We start from the raw sequence: 21,647 nt of genomic DNA, 5'->3' as shown, positions 1-21,647 counted from the left end.
ATGGAGTTGTATACAGTGCCTTCGGAAAGTTTTCAGACCCCTTGACATTTTCCACATTTTGTTACGTTCTACAACGTAGAAATAAATAAAAATCCTCAGCAATCTACACACAATAGCCCATAATAACAAACTGAAAACAGTTTTTTTTTTTGCTATGAGACTTGAAATGGAGCTCAGGTGCATCCTGTTTCCATTGATCATCCTTGAGTTGTTTCTACAACTTGATTGGAGTTCACCTGTGGTAAATTCAATTGATTGGTCATGATTTGGAAAGGCACACACCTGTCTATATAAGGTCCCACAGTTGACAGTGCATGACAGAGTGAAAACCAAGCCATGAGGTTGAAGGAATTGACCGTAGAACTCAGAGACAGGATTGTGTCGAGGCACAGATCTGGGGAAGGGTACCAAAACATTTCTGCAGCATTGAAGGTCCCCAAGAACACAGAGGACTCCATCATTCTTAAATGGAGAAGTTTGGAACCACCAAGACTCTTCCTAGAGCTGGCCGCCCGGGAAAACTGAGCAATTGGGGGAGAAGGGCCTTGGTCAGGGAGGTGACCAAGAACCGGATGGCCACTCTGACAGAGCACCAGAGTTCCTCTGTGGAGATGGGAGAAACTTCCAGAAGGACAACCATCTCTGCAGCACTCTACCAATCAGCCCTTTATGGTATTTGCCAGACGGAAGCCACTCCTCAGTAAAAAGCACATGACAGCCCCCTTGGAGTTTTCCAAAAGGCACCTAAAGAATCTCAGACCATGAGAAACAAGATTCTCGGGTCTGCTGAAACCAAGATTGAACTCTTTGGCCTGATTGCCAAGCATCATGTCTGGAGGAAACCTGGCACAATCTCTACGGTGAAGCCTGATGGTGGTGGCATCATGCTGTGGTGATGTTTTTCAGCAGCTGGGACTCTGAGACTAGTCTGGATTGAGGCAAAAATGAAAGGAGCAAAGTACAAAGAGATCCTTGATGAAAACCTACTCCAGAGCGCTCAGGACCTCAGACTGGGGCGAAGGTTCACCTTCCAACAGGACGACAACCCTAAGCACAGAGCCAAGACAACACAGGAGTGTCAAGCTTGTAGCGCCAAGAAGACACAAGGCTGTAATCGCTGCCGAAGGTGCTTCTACAAAGAACTGAGTAAAGGGTCTGAATACTTATGTAAAAGTGATATTTCAGTTTTTTATTTGTAATACATTTGCTAAAATTTCTAAACCTCTCTTTGCTTTGTCATTAAGGGTTATTGTGATGTCATTATGGGGTATTGTGATGCATTTATAGGGTATTGTGATGTCATTAAGGGGTATTGTGATGTCATTATGGGGTATTGTGATGTCATTATGGGGTATTGTGATGTCATTAAGGGGTATTGTGTGTAGATTAATGAGGGAAAAAAATGATTTAATCTATTTTAGAATAAGACTGTAACTTAACAAAATGTAACAAAATGTGGAAAAAGTCAAGGGGTCTGAATCATTTTCAAAGGCTCTGTATATTGTAATATTTATTTATTTTGTTTTTCACTCAACTGCATTTACACAAAGTAAAATAAGAATTTGAAACAGTACGTTGATTGTATATTGTTTTATTATTAGAGATCTGGTGACAGGCTTCATGATGATTAGATTTTTGATTATGAGAGGGTTTGTTCATTATGTTTGATTGTTAGAAAATACATTAAAAAAGTGTTTTAAAATCATAACTCATCTTTGAAATGTAGAGAAAATATAACAAAACATCAAATATAGCAACTGATCATGAGATAAAAAAAATAAAGACATGTTCATCGAATCAATGTTTAAAAAATACCTGCTGTTTATTTTGTTCAGCTGGTAGAACATATCAACTGGGCATAGTTTTGTTCAATTGTTCAATAAATAATGTATTTTTTAAATGTACTGTTAGTAATCAGGGAGGTTCTGTTGAAAAACGATTTAAAAAAAACATTCCCGCTCTCTCTCCACTTGAAAACAACTTGAACACAACCAAGGAACATTTTCAACTCTAATAAGCTATGTCCCGATGTCATCCCAACTGACTGGCCCACTTAGAACAGCCCTGCCTTCTTCTTCAGGTCGTTCTGCCGCCACCTGGGCAGCCGCTGGAAACCAGACCGAGAACAACCCAGCAGGTTCTCCAGATCCACATCAGAGAGATAGTCCTGAGAAGAGAGAGAGAGATATTTTTGCACATCGTTACAACACCGTATAAAGACATAATGTGACATTTGAAATGTCTTTATTCTTTTGGAACTTCTATGAGTGTAATGTTGACTATTCATTTATATTGTTTATTTCACTTTTGTTTATTAACTATTTCACTTGCTTCGGCAATGTAAACATATGTTCCCCATGCCAATAAAGCCCTTGAGTTGAGAGTGAGAGAGACATATTTAATGTGTTATGCTGACCCCTGCTGGCCCCTGCTGTCCCCTGCTGGCCCCTGCTGACCCCTGCTGTCAGTTCACCACTATAACACTAATCTCGGTTCCCCAAAAGTAAAAGTATTTTGAGAAAGTTTGTCATTTCCTGTTTTACTTCTGGAGGAGATGCCATTAACAATTTGGATTACCTTTGTGTAAAAGTCTCCTCCCAAATGGAAACTCTAGGCCTCCCTCTCCCTCTTACTCTAATTTCAGCCATGTTTATCATGGCCAAAAATTACATTTTCTGTTTTCCTGAATTTTAACGATATATCCAATTTTAACTTTGTGTGCTGTGGAAACCAGTTTAAGAATCACCTTTTCCCAATCCTGATTTGTCCAAATAGTAAACAACGAAAATATGACCATTTCCCTAATAACCTGCTGTACAATACAGTCTCAGCAGTACTATTTTATAATAGCATCCTCACCTCTCTCCTATTAGGGTCCACTCCCTTGGGCAGCTCATTGGGGCTCTTGTTGATCAGCAGCTCAGGGCCCAGGTACTCTCCAGTCCTGGGAGCTGGGGTGGTGGAGGGGACCAGGGTGATGGAGGGGCCCAGGGAGGGGGAGGACAGGGTGGGGGACAGGGTAGTGCTGAAGGTGGTGGACAGGCAGTCCTGACCTCCAGGGGTGGCTGGGCTGGAAGGGCCACAGGAGCCCCCTCCTGTCCCAAGGTGGAGCTTGTAGGATGGTGGAGAGCTGAACTGGGCTGGGCCTCCTGGAGCGCTGTACCCAGCACCTCCACTACTCCCCCAGCAGAAACCTTACTCAGCTCTGTGTTGTTCAGATTCTACATGAAACAAGAGGAGGAGTGAGATGTAGATACGGATATCTCCTCTAACAGATGAAAGCTGATATCTCATCTAACAGGTGAAAGCTGATATCTCATCTAACAGGTGAAAGCTGATATCTCATCTAACAGGTGGAAGCTGATATCCCCTCTAACAGGTGAAAGCTGATATCTCATCTAACAGGTGAAAGCTGATATCTCCTCTAACAGGTGAAAGCTGATATCTCATCTAACAGGTGAAAGCTGATATCTCATCTAACAGGTGAAAGCTGATATCTCCTCTAACAGATGAAAGCTGATATCTCATCTAACAGGTGAAAGCTGATATCTCATCTAACAGGTGAAAGCTGATATCTCATCTAACAGGTGAAAGCTGGTATCTCATCTAACAGGTGGAAGCTGGTATCTCATCTAACAGGTGAAAGCTGATATCCCATCTAACAGGTGAAAGCTGATATCTCATCTAACAGGTGAAAGCTGATATCCCCTCTAACAGGTGAAAGCTGATATCTCATCTAACAGGTGAAAGCTGATATCCCCTCTAACAGGTGGAAGCTGGTATCCCCTCTAACAGGTGGAAGCTGATATCCCCTCTAACAGGTGGAAGCTGATATCCCCTCTAACAGGTGAAAGCTGGTATCTCATCTAACAGGTGAAAGCTGATATCTCATCTAACAGGTGGAAGCTGATATCTCATCTAACAGGTGAAAGCTGGTATCTCATCTAACAGGTGAAAGCTGGTATCTCATCTAACAGGTGAAAGCTGGTATCTCATCTAACAGGTGAAAGCTGATATCTCATCTAACAGGTGAAAGCTGATATCTCATCTAACAGGTGGAAGCTGATATCTCATCTAACAGGTGAAAGCTGATATCCCCTCTAACAGGTGAAAGCTGATATCTCATCTAACAGGTGGAAGCTGGTATCCCCTCTAACAGGTGAAAGCTGATATCCCCTCTAACAGGTGGAAGCTGGTATCCCCTCTAACAGGTGAAAGCTGATATCTCATCTAACAGGTGAAAGCTGATATCCCCTCTAACAGGTGGAAGCTGGTATCCCCTCTAACAGGTGAAAGCTGATATCTCATCTAACAGGTGAAAGCTGATATCCCCTCTAACAGGTGGAAGCTGGTATCCCCTCTAACAGGTGAAAGCTGATATCTCATCTAACAGGTGAAAGCTGATATCCCCTCTAACAGGTGAAAGCTGATATCTCATCTAACAGGTGAAAGCTGATATCTCATCTAACAGGTGGAAGCTGATATCCCCTCTAACAGGTGAAAGCTGATATCTCATCTAACAGGTGAAAGCTGATATCTCCTCTAACAGGTGAAAGCTGATATCTCATCTAACAGGTGAAAGCTGATATCTCCTCTAACAGGTGAAAGCTGATATCTCATCTAACAGGTGAAAGCTGATATCTCATCTAACAGGTGAAAGCTGATATCTCCTCTAACAGGTGAAAGCTGATATCTCATCTAACAGGTGAAAGCTGATATCTCATCTAACAGGTGAAAGCTGATATCCCCTCTAACAGGTGGAAGCTGGTATCCCCTCTAACAGGTGAAAGCTGATATCCCCTCTAACAGGTGGAAGCTGGTTGGATGATTTAGAACATATTTAAATGAATGTTTCTTTGCTTACGATCATTAATGTTTGATGAATGCAAAGGTTAGGCTTGTATTGGTTCTATCATAATGACAATACAAGGTGGCTAATGGTTATTTTTATTACTTGGTTGAGTTAGTAACATTATTGCTAGAGTGTGTTAGTGAATCACTTACGACAGTAATCTGAGAGATAGATGCAACATCGCCCAGGTTTTGTTTCATTTCCTCATAGGAGGAGCCTCCCTGTTGAGAAGAGAAGATCCACTAGTCTGTAAACACCAGTCTGGTAACACCAGTCTGTAAACACTAGTCTGTTAACACCAGTCTGTTAACACTAGTCTGTAAACACTAGTCTGTAAACACTAGTCTGTAAACACCAGTCTGTTAACACTAGTCTGTTAACACTAGTCTGTAAACACTAGTCTGTAAACACCAGTCTGTTAACACCAGTCTGTTAACACTAGTCTGTAAACACTAGTCTGTAAACACCAGTCTGTAAACACCAGTCTGTAAACACCAGTCTGTAAACACCAGTCTGTTAACACTAGTCTGTTAACACCAGTCTATAAACACCAGTCTGTAAACACCAGTCTGTAAACACCAGTCTGTTAACACCAGTCTGTAAACACTAGTCTGTAAACACCAGTCTGTTAACACCAGTCTGTTAACACTAGTCTGTAAACACTAGTCTGTAAACACCAGTCTGTAAACACCAGTCTGTAAACACCAGTCTGTAAACACTAGTCTGTAAACACCAGTCTGTAAACACCAGTCTGTAAACACCAGTCTGTTAACACTAGTCTGTAAACACTAGTCTGTAAACACCAGTCTGTAAACACCAGTCTGTAAACACCAGTCTGTTAACACTAGTCTGTAAACACTAGTCTGTAAACACCAGTCTGTTAACACCAGTCTGTAAACACCAGTCTGTAAACACTAGTCTGTTAACACCAGTCTGTAAACACCAGTCTGTAAACACCAGTCTGTAAACACCAGTCTGTAAACACCAGTCTGTAAACACTAGTCTGTAAACACCAGTCTGTAAACACCAGTCTGTAAACACTAGTCTGTTAACACCAGTCTGTAAACACCAGTCTGTTAACACTAGTCTGTAAACACCAGTCTGTAAACACCAGTCTAGAAACACCAGTCTGTTAACACCAGTCTGTAAACACCAGTCTGTTAACACCAGTCTGGTAACACCAGTCTGTTAACACCAGTTTGGTAACACCAGTCTGTTAACACCAGTCTGTTAACACCAGTCTGTTAACACCAGTTTGGTAACACCAGTCTGTTAACACCAGTCTGTTAACACCAGTCTGTAAACACCAGTCTGTTAACACCAGTTTGGTAACACCAGTCTGTTAACACCAGTTTGGTAACACCAGTCTGTTAACACCAGTCTGTTAACACCAGTCTGTTAACACCAGTCTGTTAACACCAGTTTGGTAACAACAGTTTGGTAACACCAGTTTGGTAACACCAGTTTGGTAACACCAGTCTGTTAACACCAGTCTATAAACACCAGTCTGTTAACACCAGTCTGTTAACACCAGTCTGTTAACACCAGTTTGGTAACACCAGTTTGGTAACAGATCACCGGTCTGTTATCTTCATGTTAAGAATCATAAATACATTTATTCCAACTCTACCGGACTGTAAATAGATGCACAGAACACACTAACAAACACAGATTGACTGGAGTCCCCACCTCTTCCCCTAATAAATTAAATTCACTTTGCTGAAGTTACTCAATAAAACACATCCAGTCACAGTTGTAGCAGTGCATCCCGTTTTCCCTCTAGTGGTGATGGCTGGTGTCCCAGATCTACTCACGCTCCACTTCTGAGGGTCCCATGCGTTGAACCATCCGGTGAAGGTCAGTGGCTCGTAGCCCTGTTTGACGGAGATGATGGGTGTGTCAGGGTCCCGCCCCGCTGGGTGGGTCCTCAGGTACTCTAGAGCACTGTTACACGCTTCCTTGGTCTCATATTCGTTGGCAGACCTGCCAATCCACAGGAAGATCTGACGGGATTGGACAAATATGGAGTCAAGGTTATTCAGTGGTAATGATGGTATGGTTCCCCTGAAGTGAACTGTGCTTTATGTAGAGTCATGCTCTACATGAGAACGACATGATACTTGCTTCATCTCTGTTTAAACATCAACTACTGGAATCACATGTTACCAGAGGATTGGACTGAGCCCAGGGACCAAGACCCTGGTAACCGTGGCAATGACCTCTCACCTATTCCCTGGTAACTATAGTGATGACCCCTGAACCCTAACCTCCTCTCAGATAACCATAGTGATGACCCTTGACCCCTCATCTCCTCCCAGGTAACTATAGTCATGGCCCCTGACCCCTCACCTTCCAGGTAACTATAGTCATGGCCCCTGACCCCTTACCTCCTCCCAGGTAACTATAGTCATGGCCCCTGACCCCTCACCTCCTCCCAGGTAACTATAGTCATGGCCCCTGACCCCTTACCTCCTCCCAGGTAAGTATAGTCATGGCCCCTGACCCCTCACCTCCTCCCAGGTAACTATAGTCATGGCCCCTGACCCCTTACCTCCTCCCAGGTAACTATAGTTATGGCCCCTGACCCCTTACCTCCTCCCAGGTAACTATAGTCATGGCCCCTGACCCTTCACCTCCTCCCAGGTAACTATAGTCATGGCCCCTGACCCCTCACCTCCTCCCAGGTAACTATAGTCATGGCCCCTGACCCCTTACCTCCTCCCAGGTAACTATAGTCATGGCCCCTGACCCCTCACCTCCTCCCAGGTAACTATAGTCATGGCCCCTGACCCCTTACCTCCTCCCAGGTAACTATAGTCATGGCCCCTGACCCCTCACCTCCTCCCAGGTAACTATAGTCATGGCCCCTGACCCCTTACCTCCTCCCAGGTAAGTATAGTCATGGCCCCTGACCCCTCACCTCCTCCCAGGTAACTATAGTCATGGCCCCTGACCCCTTACCTCCTCCCAGGTAACTATAGTTATGGCCCCTGACCCCTTACCTCCTCCCAGGTAACTATAGTCATGGCCCCTGACCCTTCACCTCCTCCCAGGTAACTATAGTCATGGCCCCTGACCCCTCACCTCCTCCCAGGTAACTATAGTCATGGCCCCTGACCCCTTACCTCCTCCCAGGTAACTATAGTCATGGCCCCTGACCCCTCACCTCATCCCAGGTAACTATAGTCATGGCCCCTAACCCCTTACCTCCTCCCAGGTAACTATAGTCATGGCCCCTGACCCCTCACCGCCTCCCAGGTAACTATAGTCATGGCCCCTGACCCCTCACCTCTTCCCAGGTAACTATAGTCATGGCCCCTGACCCCTCACCTCCTCCCAGGTAACTATAGTCATGGCCCCTAACCCCTTACCTCCTCCCAGGTAACTATAGTCATGGCCCCTGACCCTTCACCTCCTCCCAGGTAACTATAGTCATGGCCCCTGACCCCTCACCTCCTCCCAGGTAACTATAGTCATGGCCCCTGACCCTTCACCTCCTCCCAGGTAACTATAGTCATGGCCCCTGACCCCTCACCTCCTCCCAGGTAACTATAGTCATGGCCCCTGAACCCTTACCTCCTCCCAGGTAACTATAGTCATGGCCCCTGACCCCTCACCTCCTCCCAGGTAACTATAGTCATGGCCCCTGACCCCTCACCTCCTCCCAGGTAACTATAGTCATGGCCCCTGACCCCTCACCTCCTCCCAGGTAACTATAGTCATGGCCCCTGACCCCTTACCTCCTCCCAGGTAACTATAGTCATGGCCCCTGACCCCTCACCTCCTCCCAGGTAACCAAAGTGATGACCCCTGACCCCTCACCTCCTCCCAGGTGTCTAGCAGCATGACATCATCCTGGTCCAGGTCCTCCTGAGTCAAGTCCTCCACCTCTGTCATCCTGAACCGACCAGTCTGATTGGAGCATTCAAACAACCGAGGGCTGTGGGGAGTCTCCTCCTTCTGCAGTCTGATAGACAGGATGTGACATCACAAAGTCACATGACAGCATTTGATGTCACATGACATGTTCAGACCGATAGATCTACCAATAGCAGGATTACATCTAAAGATATTGCAATAGGGACCTGAACATGAAAAATCTAGACACTAGTTCAAAGTGTAATTCTAGTTGTAGTTTCATCCTATATATAGTGTCATCCTAGTTCTAATTCTACTGTCATCCTAGTTCTAGCTTCATGCTAGTTCTATTATCAGGCTAGTTCTAGTGTCATCCTTGTTCCAGTGTCATCCTAGTTCTAGTGTCATCCTAGTTCCAGTGTCATCCTAGTTCTAGTGTCATCCTAGTTCTAGTGTCATCCTAGTTCTAGTGTCATCCTAGTTCTAGTGTCATCCTAGTTCTAGTGTCATCCTAGTTCTAGTGTCATCCTTGTTCCAGTGTCATCCTAGTTCTAGTGTCATCCTAGTTCTAGTGTCATCCTAGTTCTAGTGTCATCCTAGTGCCATCCTAGTTCTAGTGTCATCCTAGTTCTAGTGTCATCCTAGTTCTAGTGTCATCCTTGTTCCAGTGTCATCCTTGTTTCAGTGTCATCCTAGTGTCATTCTAGTATCATCGTAGTTATAGTTCTATTATAATTTATTTTTTCAAATCAAATTGTATTTGTCACATGCTCAGAATACAACAGGTGTAGACCTTATTGTGAAACGTTTACCTACAACCCCTTAACCAACAATGCTTTAAGAAGTTCAGAAGGAAAACGTGTTAAGTTAAAAAAAATAGATAATAAACAAATTTTGAAAATAAAAGTAATTAAATATCAGCATTAAAATAAAATGAGCAATAGTGAGGCTACATAGAGTGGGTACCAGTAGAGAGTCAATGTGCTGGGTCACCGGTTTGTCGAGGTCATTGAAGTAATACGTACATGTAGGTAGAGTTAAAGTGACCTTATAGTATCATCCTAGGTCTAGTGTCATTCTAGTTCTATTATCATCAGTCTGTGTGTACTGTGTCATCAGTTTGTGTGTACCGTGTCAGCAGTGTGTGTGTACCATGTCAGCAGTGTGTGTGTACCATGTCAGCAGTGTGTGTATACCGTGTCAGCAGTGTGTGTGTACCGTGTCAGCAGTGTGTGTATACCATGTCATCAGTCTGTGTGTACTGTGTCATCAGTTTGTGTGTACCGTGTCAGCAGTGTGTGTGTACCATGTCAGCAGTGTGTGTGTACCATGTCAGTAGTCTGTGTGTACCGTGTCAGCAGTGTGTGTATACCGTGTCATCAGTCTGTGTGTACCGTGTCATCAGTCTGTGTGTACCATGTCATCAGTCTGTGTGTACCGTGTCAGCAGTGTGTGTACCTCTTGTCACAGGCGTAAGGGGCCTTCCCTCCCAGAGCCACCCAGAACTCAGCAGGCTCCTGTCCCTCCATAACAACCTGTTTATCCTGCCTGGACAGAACGTCTGCTACTGCCTTTGCCATCTCTCTCTCATCACCACTACAACCCTGAGACAGAAGATGCAGGATACAGGCACATGTCACACACAATACAGATACATGAAAACTGATTCCTTCCCTCTGCTCTTTAAGTGAAGCCCGAGAAGCCGTTGTTTGCAGGATATATTGGCACGGATGTAGTTAGGTCGGAGACAAAGTCGAGGACTGGAAAACCGTGCCAATATATCTGTCAAACGTCGGCTTCTCGGGCATTTTCAGTTTTATACAACGGGTGAACGGGTGAACATATTCAAAGAATTATTGGAATATTTTTATTAAAAACATTATTTTGCTGAATTTATTGACACTATTTCATCCTTCCACAAGATATAGTCCCGATACAAATCTAGGGTTGCTACCTAAGCTGGCTGGTTGTTCGTTCTATTGGTTTGGTTACTAGAGATGAGACCCAGCCGTTCAGTCTTTTTGTTCTGTATCGATGGATGCGACCCAGATGTTCAGTCTTTTTGTTCTGTATCGATGGATGCGACCCAGATGTTCAGTCTTTTTGTTCTGTATCGATGGATGCGACCCAGATGTTCAGTCTTTTTGTTCTGTATCGATGGATGCGACCCAGATGTTCAGTCTTTTTGTTCTGTATCTATGGACGCGACCCAGACGTTCAGTCTTTTTGTTCTGTATCGATGGATGCGACCCAGATGTTCATTCTACATGTTCCATTGCCATACTGGCTGGCATCGTTCTTATCCCTTGCTTGCTAACTAGCCAACTACAGCTAACTTACAGTCACGTCAAAAAGTGCAGCCAGAATAACAGCAAAGTAGCTGCATTTGTTTAAGCAGTTTTCTAGTGACATTTATTTGGATACATCCATAACAATGAGGTGTGATTTCACCTGGTATAGAAAATGTGCTCACTAGTCAAGACACTGTTGTTCAGAGGAGCTAGCCAACAACACAGCTAACAACACAGCTACGGTAACAACACAGCCAACAACACAGCTAACAACACAGCTACGGTAACAACACAGCCAACAACACAGCCAACAACACAGCCAACAGCACAGTAACAACACAGCCAACAACACAGTAACAACACAGCCAACAACACAGCCAACAACACAGTAACAACACAGCCAACAACACAGTAACAACACAGCCAACAACACAGTAACAACACAGCCAACAACACAGCCAACAACAGTAACAACACAGCCAACAACACAGTAACAACACAGCCAACAACACAGCCAACAACACAGCCAACAACACAGCCAACAACACAGCCAACAACACAGTAACAACACAGCTAACAACACAGCCAACAACAAAGTAACAACACAGCCAACAACACAGTAACAACACAGCCAACAACACAGCTAACAACACAGCCAACAACACAGCCAACAACACAGCAACAACACAGCCAACAACACAGTAACAACACAGCCAACAACACAGCCAACAACACAGCCAACAACACAGCCAACAACACAGCCAACAACACAGCCAACAACACAGCCAACAACACAGCCAACAACACAGCCAACAACACAGCCAACAACACAGCCAACAACACAGCCAACAACACAGCCAACAACACAGTAACAACACAGCCAACAACACAGCCAACAACACAGCCAACAACACAACAACACAGCCAACAACACAGCCAACAACACAGCCAACAACACAGCCAACAACACAGCCAACAACACAGCCAACAACACAGCCAACAACACAGTAACAACACAGTAACAACACAGCCAACAACACAGTAACAACACAGTAACAACACAGCCAACAACACAGTAACAACACAGCCAACAACACAGCCAACAACACAGCCAACAACACAGACAACAACACAGTAACAACACAGCCAACAACACAGCCAACAACACAGCCAACAACACAGTAACAACACAGCCAACAACACAGTAACAACACAGCCAACAACACAGCCAACAACACAGCCAACAACACAGCCAACAACACAGCCAAAAACACAGTAACAACACAGCCAACAACACAGTAACAACACAGCCAACAACACAGTAACAACACAGCCAACAACACAGACAACAACACAGCCAAAAACACAGCCAACAACACAGTAACAACACAGCCAACAACACAGACAACAACACAGCCAACAACACAGCCAACAACACAGTAACAACACAGCAACAACACAGACAACAACACAGCTAACACAATCACTTCAAACTGAAGCTGGAAAGACTGCAAACTAGCTGAACGTTATTTTGCTTTTCTTTTTATCAATTGCCATTTCATATCTTTAAAAATGATGTCAGCTGATTCATGATTTCGACTGGCTGAGAAACGCTGTCTGCCTGTCTGCTTGTCTCGTCGCAACTCCTGACAAGTTCATTACCGTGGAAGAACTGGAGATCGACATTGAATATTGAATATCCCGGTTTTGACCTTTGCCTGATTTTCTTGCTCCATTCCCACCTGCCTAACCATTCTGCCTGCCCTGCCCTGATCTCGAGCCTGCCTGACCATTCTGCCTGCCCTGCCCTGACCTCGAGCCTGCCTGACCATTCTGCCTGCCCTGCCCTGACCTCGAGCCTGCCTGACCATTCTGCCTGCCCTGCCCTGACCTCGAGCCTGCCTGACCATTCTGCCTGCCCTGCCCTGACCTCGAGCCTGCCTGACCATTCTGCCTGCCCTGCCCTGACCTCGACCCTGCCTGACCATTCTGCCTGCCCTGCCCTGACCTCGAGCCTGCCTGACCATTCTGCCTGCCCTGCCCTGACCTCGAGCCTGCCTGACCATTCTGCCTGCCCTGCCCTGACCTCGAGCCTGCCTGACCATTCTGTAACTCTGAACTGGTTTTGACTTTTTGCCTGTCCATGACCATTCTCTTGCCTTCCCCTTTTGGATTGTTAATAAACATGGACTCTAACCATCTGCCTCCTGTGTCTGCATCTGGGTCTCACCTTGTGCCCTTATATCTCCACTGTTGGAAACTAAATGTTAGTCTAAAAGAAATGTGAGATGCTAGGTGCTTTTTATAGTGGAGATCAAGTCTATAAATTGCCTGGCTGGGCTGATGGATTGCGTAGTCAGATGGATCAGAGTGAATAGGCATTTTAACGTCATATATTTAGCCAGTGGTAACTTGTGGAATAGACACCAGCTGGAATGCGGTTTTAACATATTAGCATTCAGGATAAGACCCAACCGTTATATAATCCCTGTCTAACATCTTACCTTGAAATACCACAGGTAACAGTGTAATACCTTGCCGTACCACAGGTAACAGTGTAGTACCTTGCCGTACCACAGGTAACAGTGTCTGACCTTGCCGTACCACAGGTAACAGTGTAGTACCTTGCCATACCACAGGTAACAGTGTAGTACCTTGCCATACCACAGGTAACAGTATCTGACCTTGCCGTACCACAGGTAACAGTGTCTGACCTTGCCGTACCACAGGTAACAGTGTAGTACCTTGCCGTACCACAGGTAACAGTGTAGTACCTTGCCGTACCACAGGTAACAGTGTAGTACCTTGCCGTACCACAGGTAACAGTGTCTGACCTTGCCGTACCACAGGTAACAGTATAGTACCTTGCCGTACCACAGGTAACAGTGTCTGACCTTGCCGTACCACAGGTAACAGTGTCTGACCTTGCCGTACCACAGGTAACAGTGTCTGACCTTGCCGTACCACAGGTAACAGTATAGTACCTTGCCGTACCACAGGTAACAGTGTAGTACCTTGCCGTACCACAGGTAACAGTGTAGTACCTTGCCATACCACAGGTAACAGTTTAGTACCTTGCCGTACCACAGGTAACAGTTTAGTACCTTGCCGTACCACAGGTAACAGTGTAGTACCTTGCCGTACCACAGGTAACAGTGTCTGACCTTGCCGTACCACAGGTAACAGTGTCTGACCTTGCCGTACCACAGGTAACAGTATAGTACCTTGCCGTACCACAGGTAACAGTGGAGTACCTTGCCGTACCACAGGTAACAGTGTCTGACCTTGCCGTACCACAGGTAACAGTGTCTGACCTTGCCGTACCACAGGTAACAGTGTCTGACCTTGCCGTACCACAGGTAACAGTGTAGTACCTTGCCGTACCACAGGTAACAGTGTCTGACCTTGCCGTACCACAGGTAACAGTGTAGTACCTTGCCGTACCACAGGTAACAGTGTCTGACCTTGCCGTACCACAGGTAACAGTGGAGTACCTTGCCGTACCACAGGTAACAGTGTAGTACCTTGCCGTACCACAGGTAACAGTGTAGTACCTTGCCGTACCACAGGTAACAGTGTAGTGACCTTGCCGTACCACAGGTAACAGTGTCTGAGTACCACAGGTAACCTGACCTTGCCGTACCACAGGTAACAGTGTCTGACCTTGCCGTACCACAGGTAACAGTGGAGTACCTTGCCGTACCACAGGTAACAGTGTAGTACCTTGCCGTACCACAGGTAACAGTGTCTGACCTTGCCGTACCACAGGTAACAGTGTCTGACCTTGCCGTACCACAGGTAACAGTGTCTGACCTTGCCGTACCACAGGTAACAGTATAGTACCTTGCCGTACCACAGGTAACAGTGTCTGACCTTGCCGTACCACAGGTAACAGTGTAGTACCTTGCCGTACCACAGGTAACAGTGTCTGACCTTGCCGTACCACAGGTAACAGTGTCTGACCTTGCCGTACCACAGGTAACAGTGTAGTACCTTGCCGTACCACAGGTAACAGTGTCTGACCTTGCCGTACCACAGATAACAGTATAGTACCTTGCCGTACCACAGGTAAATCGTGTGGTCAGTTTTTAGCAGGAACACATCATTGGTGTTGAGTGATGAGGAGCGGGCTGGGACCTCAGTAGCCCTGGTGTTCATCTCATGAGTCCCTCGAACCTGGAACAGTCTAGCTCCCGGGCCTGGGTTAGTCACCCCCGCTCTGCCTGTACCACCCTGAACACACACACACACACACACACACACACACACACACACACACACACACACACACACACACACACACACACACACACACACACACACACACACACACACACACACACACACACACACACACACACACACACACACACACACACACACACACACACACACACACACACACACACACACACACATCATCTTAAATGGGATAATTCATCCAAAATCTACATTTGGGTGAAATGTCCCTTTCCTTGAGTTTTGTCTGAAGGTCCATGGTGACAGAATCCACAATAATCCAGCATGTTATAGCTTCATCACATTTAATCAGTGGTTCCAGGAGAAACAACGTTAGCAAAGCTGCACTGCAAGCAGAAACTTCCTCAAAAAGCACTCCAAACTAAGATGGGTAGTTGGTGGCGTCAGCAGGGATTTTTGTCACCTTGCATACTACTAAAGTACTCGCTGGGATTTGGTTGCTCAGAACTGGAGGGATTTCCTCATGTAGCAGAGAGCAGAGAGCAGAGAGCAGAGAGCAGAGAGCAGAGAGCAGAGAGCAGAGAGCAGAAAGTAGAAAGCAGAGAGCAGAGAGCAGAGAGCAGAAAGCAGAAAGCAGAGAGCAGAGAGCAGAGAGCAGAAAGCAGAAAGCAGAGAGCAGAGAGCAGAGAGCAGAAAGCAGAGAGCAGAGAGCAGAGAGCAGAGAGCAGAGAGCAGAGAGCAGAAAGCAGAAAGCAGAGAGCAGAGAGCAGAAAGCAGAGAGCAGAAAGCAGAGAGCAGAGAGCAGAAAGCAGAGAGCAGAGAGCAGAGAGCAGAGAGCAGAGAGCAGAAAGCAGAGAGCAGAGAGCAGAGAGCAGAAAGCAGAGAGCAGAGAGCAGAAAGCAGAAAGCAGAGAGCAGAGAGCAGAGAGCATCTTCATGGGTCTTCCAGTGAAGACATTGTTTACCTGGGACACTCCGACATGGTTTGCTTTCCAGATGTGAACTAAACTGATCAGTAAACATAGGAAGTATCAGAGCATTCAACCATTAAAAGATAACAAGATTCCCACGGTGAAGAAAACACGGACGGGTTCTTCACAATTATGGACTCTACCCAATCAGTTAGTTTGAAGCGTTTTGGAGGAAGTGTCAGCTTTGCTAGCGTCGGTTCCCCTGGAACCACTGATGAAATCCAGTGATGCTAACATGCTAACTTCAGGCTGTAGACAGAAGTAAATCATGCATTGTTATGGATTCTGTCACCATGGACCTTCAGAATAAACTCAAGGAAAGGGACATTTCACTGAAATTCAGATTTTGGATGAACTATCTCTTTAAGATGAAGGACCATGTCACCAGATGAAAGATGATCTCACCTCGAAGATAATGAGTTTTCCTTTAAAGATGGCCAGGAAGTGACGCGGCTCTTTCCCCATGACCACCCTGACTTGGACCGGCACTCCGCTGTACTTGTTGTCCATGGCAACGGCCTGATAGGCACACGATGTGATCTCATCCTGAGTAGCATGTCGACCCTGCACCGTAAACCAAGTCACACGTCAGTCACACACACCCAGCACAACACGCAGGTTAATTAACTATACACTAACTAGTCTCAGCTTCTAGTGTTTAATTAACTATACACTAACTAGTCTCAGCTCTAGTGTTTAATTAACTATACACTAACTAGCCTCAGCTTCTAGTGTTTAATTAACTATACACTAACTAGTCTCAGCTTCTAGTGTTTAATTAACTATACACTAACTAGTCTCAGCTTCTAGTGTTTAATTAACTATACACTAACTAGTCTCAGCTCTAGTGTTTAATTAACTATACACTAACTAGCCTCAGCTTCTAGTGTTTAATTAACTATACACTAACTAGTCTCAGCTTCTAGTGTTTAATTAACTATACACTAACTAGTCTCAGCTTCTAGTGTTTAATTAACTATACACTAACTAGTCTCAGGAGCACAGACTATCAACGTTGACCAACACTATAATGCTGAAACTCAAGGCATTATATCCACTAAAGAAGACATGGTGTGAACCTGTTGTTGTCAGTGTCTTACCTGCCACATGTACAGTAACTATAATTAACTATACACTAACTCGTCTCAGCTTCTAGTGATTAATTAACTATACACTAACTAGTCTCAGCTTCTAGTGATTAATTAACTATACACTAACTAGTCTCAGCTTCTAGTGTTTAATTAACTATACACTAACTAGTCTCAGCTTCTAGTGTTTAATTAACTATACACTAACTAGTCTCAGCTTCTAGTGTTTAATTAACTATACACTAACTAGTCTCGGCTTCTAGTGTTTAATTAACTATACACTAACTAGTCTCAGCTTCTAGTGTTTAATTAACTATTCACTAACTAGTCTCAGCTTCTAGTGTTTAATTAACTATACACTAACTAGTCTCAGCTTCTAGTGATTAATTAACTATTCACTAACTAGTCTCAGCTTCTAGTGTTTAATTAACTATACACTAACCAGTCTCAGCTTCTAGTGTTTAATTAACTATACACTAACTAGTCTCAGCTTCTAGTGTTTAATTAACTATACACTAACTAGTCTCAGCTTCTAGTGTTTAATTAACTATACACTAACTAGTCTCAGCTTCTAGTGTTTAATTAACTATACACTAACTAGTCTCAGCTTCTAGTGTTTAATTAACTATACACTAACTAGTCTCAGCTTCTAGTGTTTAATTAACTATACACTAACTAGTCTCAGGAGCACAGACTATCAACGTTGACCAACACTATAATGCTGAAACTCAAGGCATTATATCCACTAAAGAAGACATGGTGTGAACCTGTTGTTGTCAGTGTCTTACCTGCCACATGTAGAGTAACTATAATTAACTATACACTAACTAGTCTCAGCTTCTAGTGTTTAATTAACTATACACTAACTAGTCTCAGCTTCTAGTGATTAATTAACTATTCACTAACTAGTCTCAGCTTCTAGTGTTTAATTAACTATACACTAACCAGTCTCAGCTTCTAGTGTTTAATTAACTATACACTAACTAGTCTCAGCTTCTAGTGTTTAATTAACTATACACTAACTAGTCTCAGCTTCTAGTGTTTAATTAACTATACACTAACTAGTCTCAGCTTCTAGTGTTTAATTAACTATACACTAACTAGTCTCAGCTTCTAGTGTTTAATTAACTATACACTAACTAGTCTCAGCTTCTAGTGTTTAATTAACTATACACTAACTAGTCTCAGGAGCACAGACTATCAACGTTGACCAACACTATAATGCTGAAACTCAAGGCATTATATCCACTAAAGAAGACATGGTGTGAACCTGTTGTTGTCAGTGTCTTACCTGCCACATGTAGAGTAACTATAATTAACTATACACTAACTAGTCTCAGGAGCACAGACTATCAACGTTGACCAACACTATAATGCTGAAACTCAAGGCATTATATCCACTAAAGAAGACATGGTGTGAACCTGTTGTTGTCAGTGTCTTACCTGCCACATGTACAGTATGTACTGCAGCTTGTTAGCTCTCTTGTAGGTGTAGAGCACCAGGTAACAGTCTCCTCCGTAGAACTGACCGAACGAGCTGGGGTGGAGCTCTCTCAACTCCAGGTCCTCTATACGCCAGATCTGGATAAAGACCATTGCAAGTTTAAGTAAGTAATTGTGGGAGTAGGTGTTTGGTATTTTTGGTATTTTATTTGGATCCCCATTAGCTGTTGCAAAAGCATCCTCAGTAGCTTTCCATCTAAGTTGTCAATGCCAGGAGGTTTGTCATTATTAATCGATAGCAATATTTTTTTCCACCTCTCCCTCGCTAACTTTACAAAATTCAAACTTGCAATGCTTTTCTTTCATTACTTGTTTTGTTATGCATGAATATGATGGCTCACTGTTTGTTGTTGGCATTTCCTGTCTAAGTTTGACTGTGAAGTAATCATTAAAATAATTGTCAACATCAAATGGTTTTGCGATGGATAAGCCATCTGATTGGATGAAAGATGGCGTTGAATGTGTCTTTCTGACCATCATTTCGTTTACAGTATGTTTTTTTCCATCATTCTTTATTTCATTGATCTTGGCTTCATAATATAGTTTCTTCTCATTTTTGTTCAATTTAGTCACATCATTTCTCAATTTACCGTAAGTCAGCCAGTCAGATGTGCAGCCAGACATATCAGCCACTCATTTTGATCCATCTCTTTCAACCATACAGGCGAAGGATGGCCACTTTGAAGAATCTAAAATCTAAAGTATATTTTGATTTGTTTGACACTTTTTTGGTTACTACATGATTCCATATCTGTTATTTCATAGTTTTGATGTTTTTACAATTATTCTACAATGTAGAAAATAGTAAAAATAAATGAAATTCCTTGAATGAGTAGGTGTGTGTCCTAACTTTCGACTGGTACGTTTCCGCTCAAGTTCTTGGCTCCTTCCAGAACAGTTGTCCTTGAATTCAGGAACTTGACTATTATCAGCCTTGGCTTGTCACCTGGGCCCGGTGGTGCGTTTTCCTGTCCTGTGGGACTTTACCTTAATCTACCTGTGGTCCAGCTTCATTTCCCTCACTTGGTCCTCCACAAACATATTATTCTGCCTTATTTGTCCCTCGAGACAGTCTGATTTATTCTTCATTGTTATCATGTATTCACACACAGAACTGATGTCCTCTCACAATGACTTACAGATTGCTGTCATTTGTCATTCTCCTGTTTCTACTCATCGAGGTGACCTGGGAGAACTGCAAACTGTTCTTCAGGTCCTGGACCTCTCTGGTCAGGTCATCCATTATTTTATTAGTTGACTCCACCAGTATTTGGACAAAACACTTGTAGCTATTTTCTTGTTGTTGTTACAACTGTAGAACTATTTTTTTGTTCATTTAAAATATCATTCACGTGTGATAGAGAGACACCACTGTCCTCAACGATACTCCTGCTGGCTTTGGTCTTTGTCATGGTAGCAACGTAGGTTACACTGTTAGTCCTCGCAGTTCCAGACAGGGCAGGTCACAGGGAAGATTGAAAACCACAGCAGGGATCCAGACAGCCGTAAACCCAGGACAATCCGCGGTCCCAGCCACAATGGCTAACTGCATCGCGGGCTGCATTCCTGAGAAAACCTTTCTAGCTTGATAGGTCAAATAGCTCCTGAAACTCGGCCTTGGTTTGAATATCCGTTTAGTTTCAGTTAGTTTTCAGCCCTGATTTGCTAGTTTTTATTTAGTTTTAGTTGTATAAAAATATTTCTATTTGGTTTTTAAATGATTTAGTTTCAGTTTTAGTGTTCGGACAGAAAGCACGTGTGGGAGGCTAGGAGATTTGGTTTTTAAATTATTTCGTTTCAGTTTTAGTGTTCAGACAGAAAGCACGTGTGGGAGGCTTTGGTTTGTATAGTTTATATAGCTCAGACAACTTTAACACCTGTCCAATGTGTTTCAACATTTCAACATTAGTAGTACATGTAAGGAGAATCAAGAAGCTACCTAGGAATTTATGTTTGAAACTTCGCCCTCTCCTGGCAGCATATTTAGTTACTTGTAATCCCCAAAAGATTGAAAACTCAATTGAAAACAATATTAGATGTTTGCCCAAATTAAAAGATAACAAGTAATAGCCTTGGTGTGTCTCACCTGAACCTGTCCAGAGGCGTCGTCCACCATGCGTTGCTGTGCTGCCAGTTCAGGACGAGCATGAAGCTCCATCACATCAAACTTCACCTGCTCAACCTTAGCTACAGGACAGGACACAATGGTGTTGAGATGGAACAAAAAACCTGCACATCTATGACCAGGGTGGTAGTATGTACAGAAGTTGCTCATTGTAAATCATTTGTTGTCTAGTTACATATCATATGTGTTTCATGTAGCTAGTTACAGCACCTTCAGAAAGTCTTCATAGCTCTTTACTTATTGCACATTTTGTTGTGTTACAGCCTGAATTTAAAATGGATGAAATATATGTTTTCTCTCTCGCCCATCTACACAACAATAAGTGCATTTGCCTGGGAGTGTGCGTGCAGGACAGAGGAATAGCAATTCTAACACTATTGTTCTATCTTAGTATGTGAACAGTAGTTACCATGACTGTAGAGTAGTAGTTACATATCATGGTTAGTAAATAGTAGTTACCTATCTTGGTTAGTAAATAGTAGTTACCTATCTTGTTTAGTTAGTAGTCATTACCTATAATGTTTAGTTAGTAGTAGTTCCCTATGCTGGTTAGTTAGTAGTAGTTACCTTTCTTGTTTAGTTAGTACTCATTACCTATCTTGGCTAGTTAATAGCTATGACCTATCTTGGTTAGTTAGTATTTACCTATCTTAGTTATTAGTCATTACCTATCTTGGTTAGTTAATAGTAGTTACCTATCTTGTTTAGTTAGTAGCCGTTACAAATCTTGGTTAGTTAATAGTAGTTACCTATCTTGGTT

At 43.7% G+C, this 21,647-nt stretch overlaps 1 protein-coding gene across 1 annotated transcript in view; it reads right to left on the bottom strand.

Moving 5' to 3' along the window:
• Window positions 1–1,499: 1,499 nt before the first annotated feature.
• vill (villin-like) overlaps window positions 1,500–21,647 on the bottom strand; it is a 62,770-nt gene continuing 42,622 nt past the window's right edge. Inside the window, 11 exon segments of the mRNA XM_046355393.1 lie at window positions 1,500–2,167; window positions 2,860–3,182; window positions 3,185–3,221; window positions 5,005–5,073; window positions 6,667–6,855; window positions 8,675–8,819; window positions 10,169–10,314; window positions 15,055–15,234; window positions 16,577–16,735; window positions 18,703–18,840; window positions 20,849–20,949. Coding sequence (XP_046211349.1) covers window positions 2,054–2,167; window positions 2,860–3,182; window positions 3,185–3,221; window positions 5,005–5,073; window positions 6,667–6,855; window positions 8,675–8,819; window positions 10,169–10,314; window positions 15,055–15,234; window positions 16,577–16,735; window positions 18,703–18,840; window positions 20,849–20,949 — 1,601 coding nt within the window. The 3' untranslated portion in view covers window positions 1,500–2,053.

Source organism: Oncorhynchus gorbuscha, linkage group LG07 (genome assembly GCF_021184085.1).
Source record: "Oncorhynchus gorbuscha isolate QuinsamMale2020 ecotype Even-year linkage group LG07, OgorEven_v1.0, whole genome shotgun sequence".
Lineage (NCBI taxonomy): Eukaryota > Metazoa > Chordata > Actinopteri > Salmoniformes > Salmonidae > Oncorhynchus > Oncorhynchus gorbuscha.
Note: the sequence above shows the minus strand (reverse complement) of the source record. Positions and strands in the feature narration are given on the sequence as shown.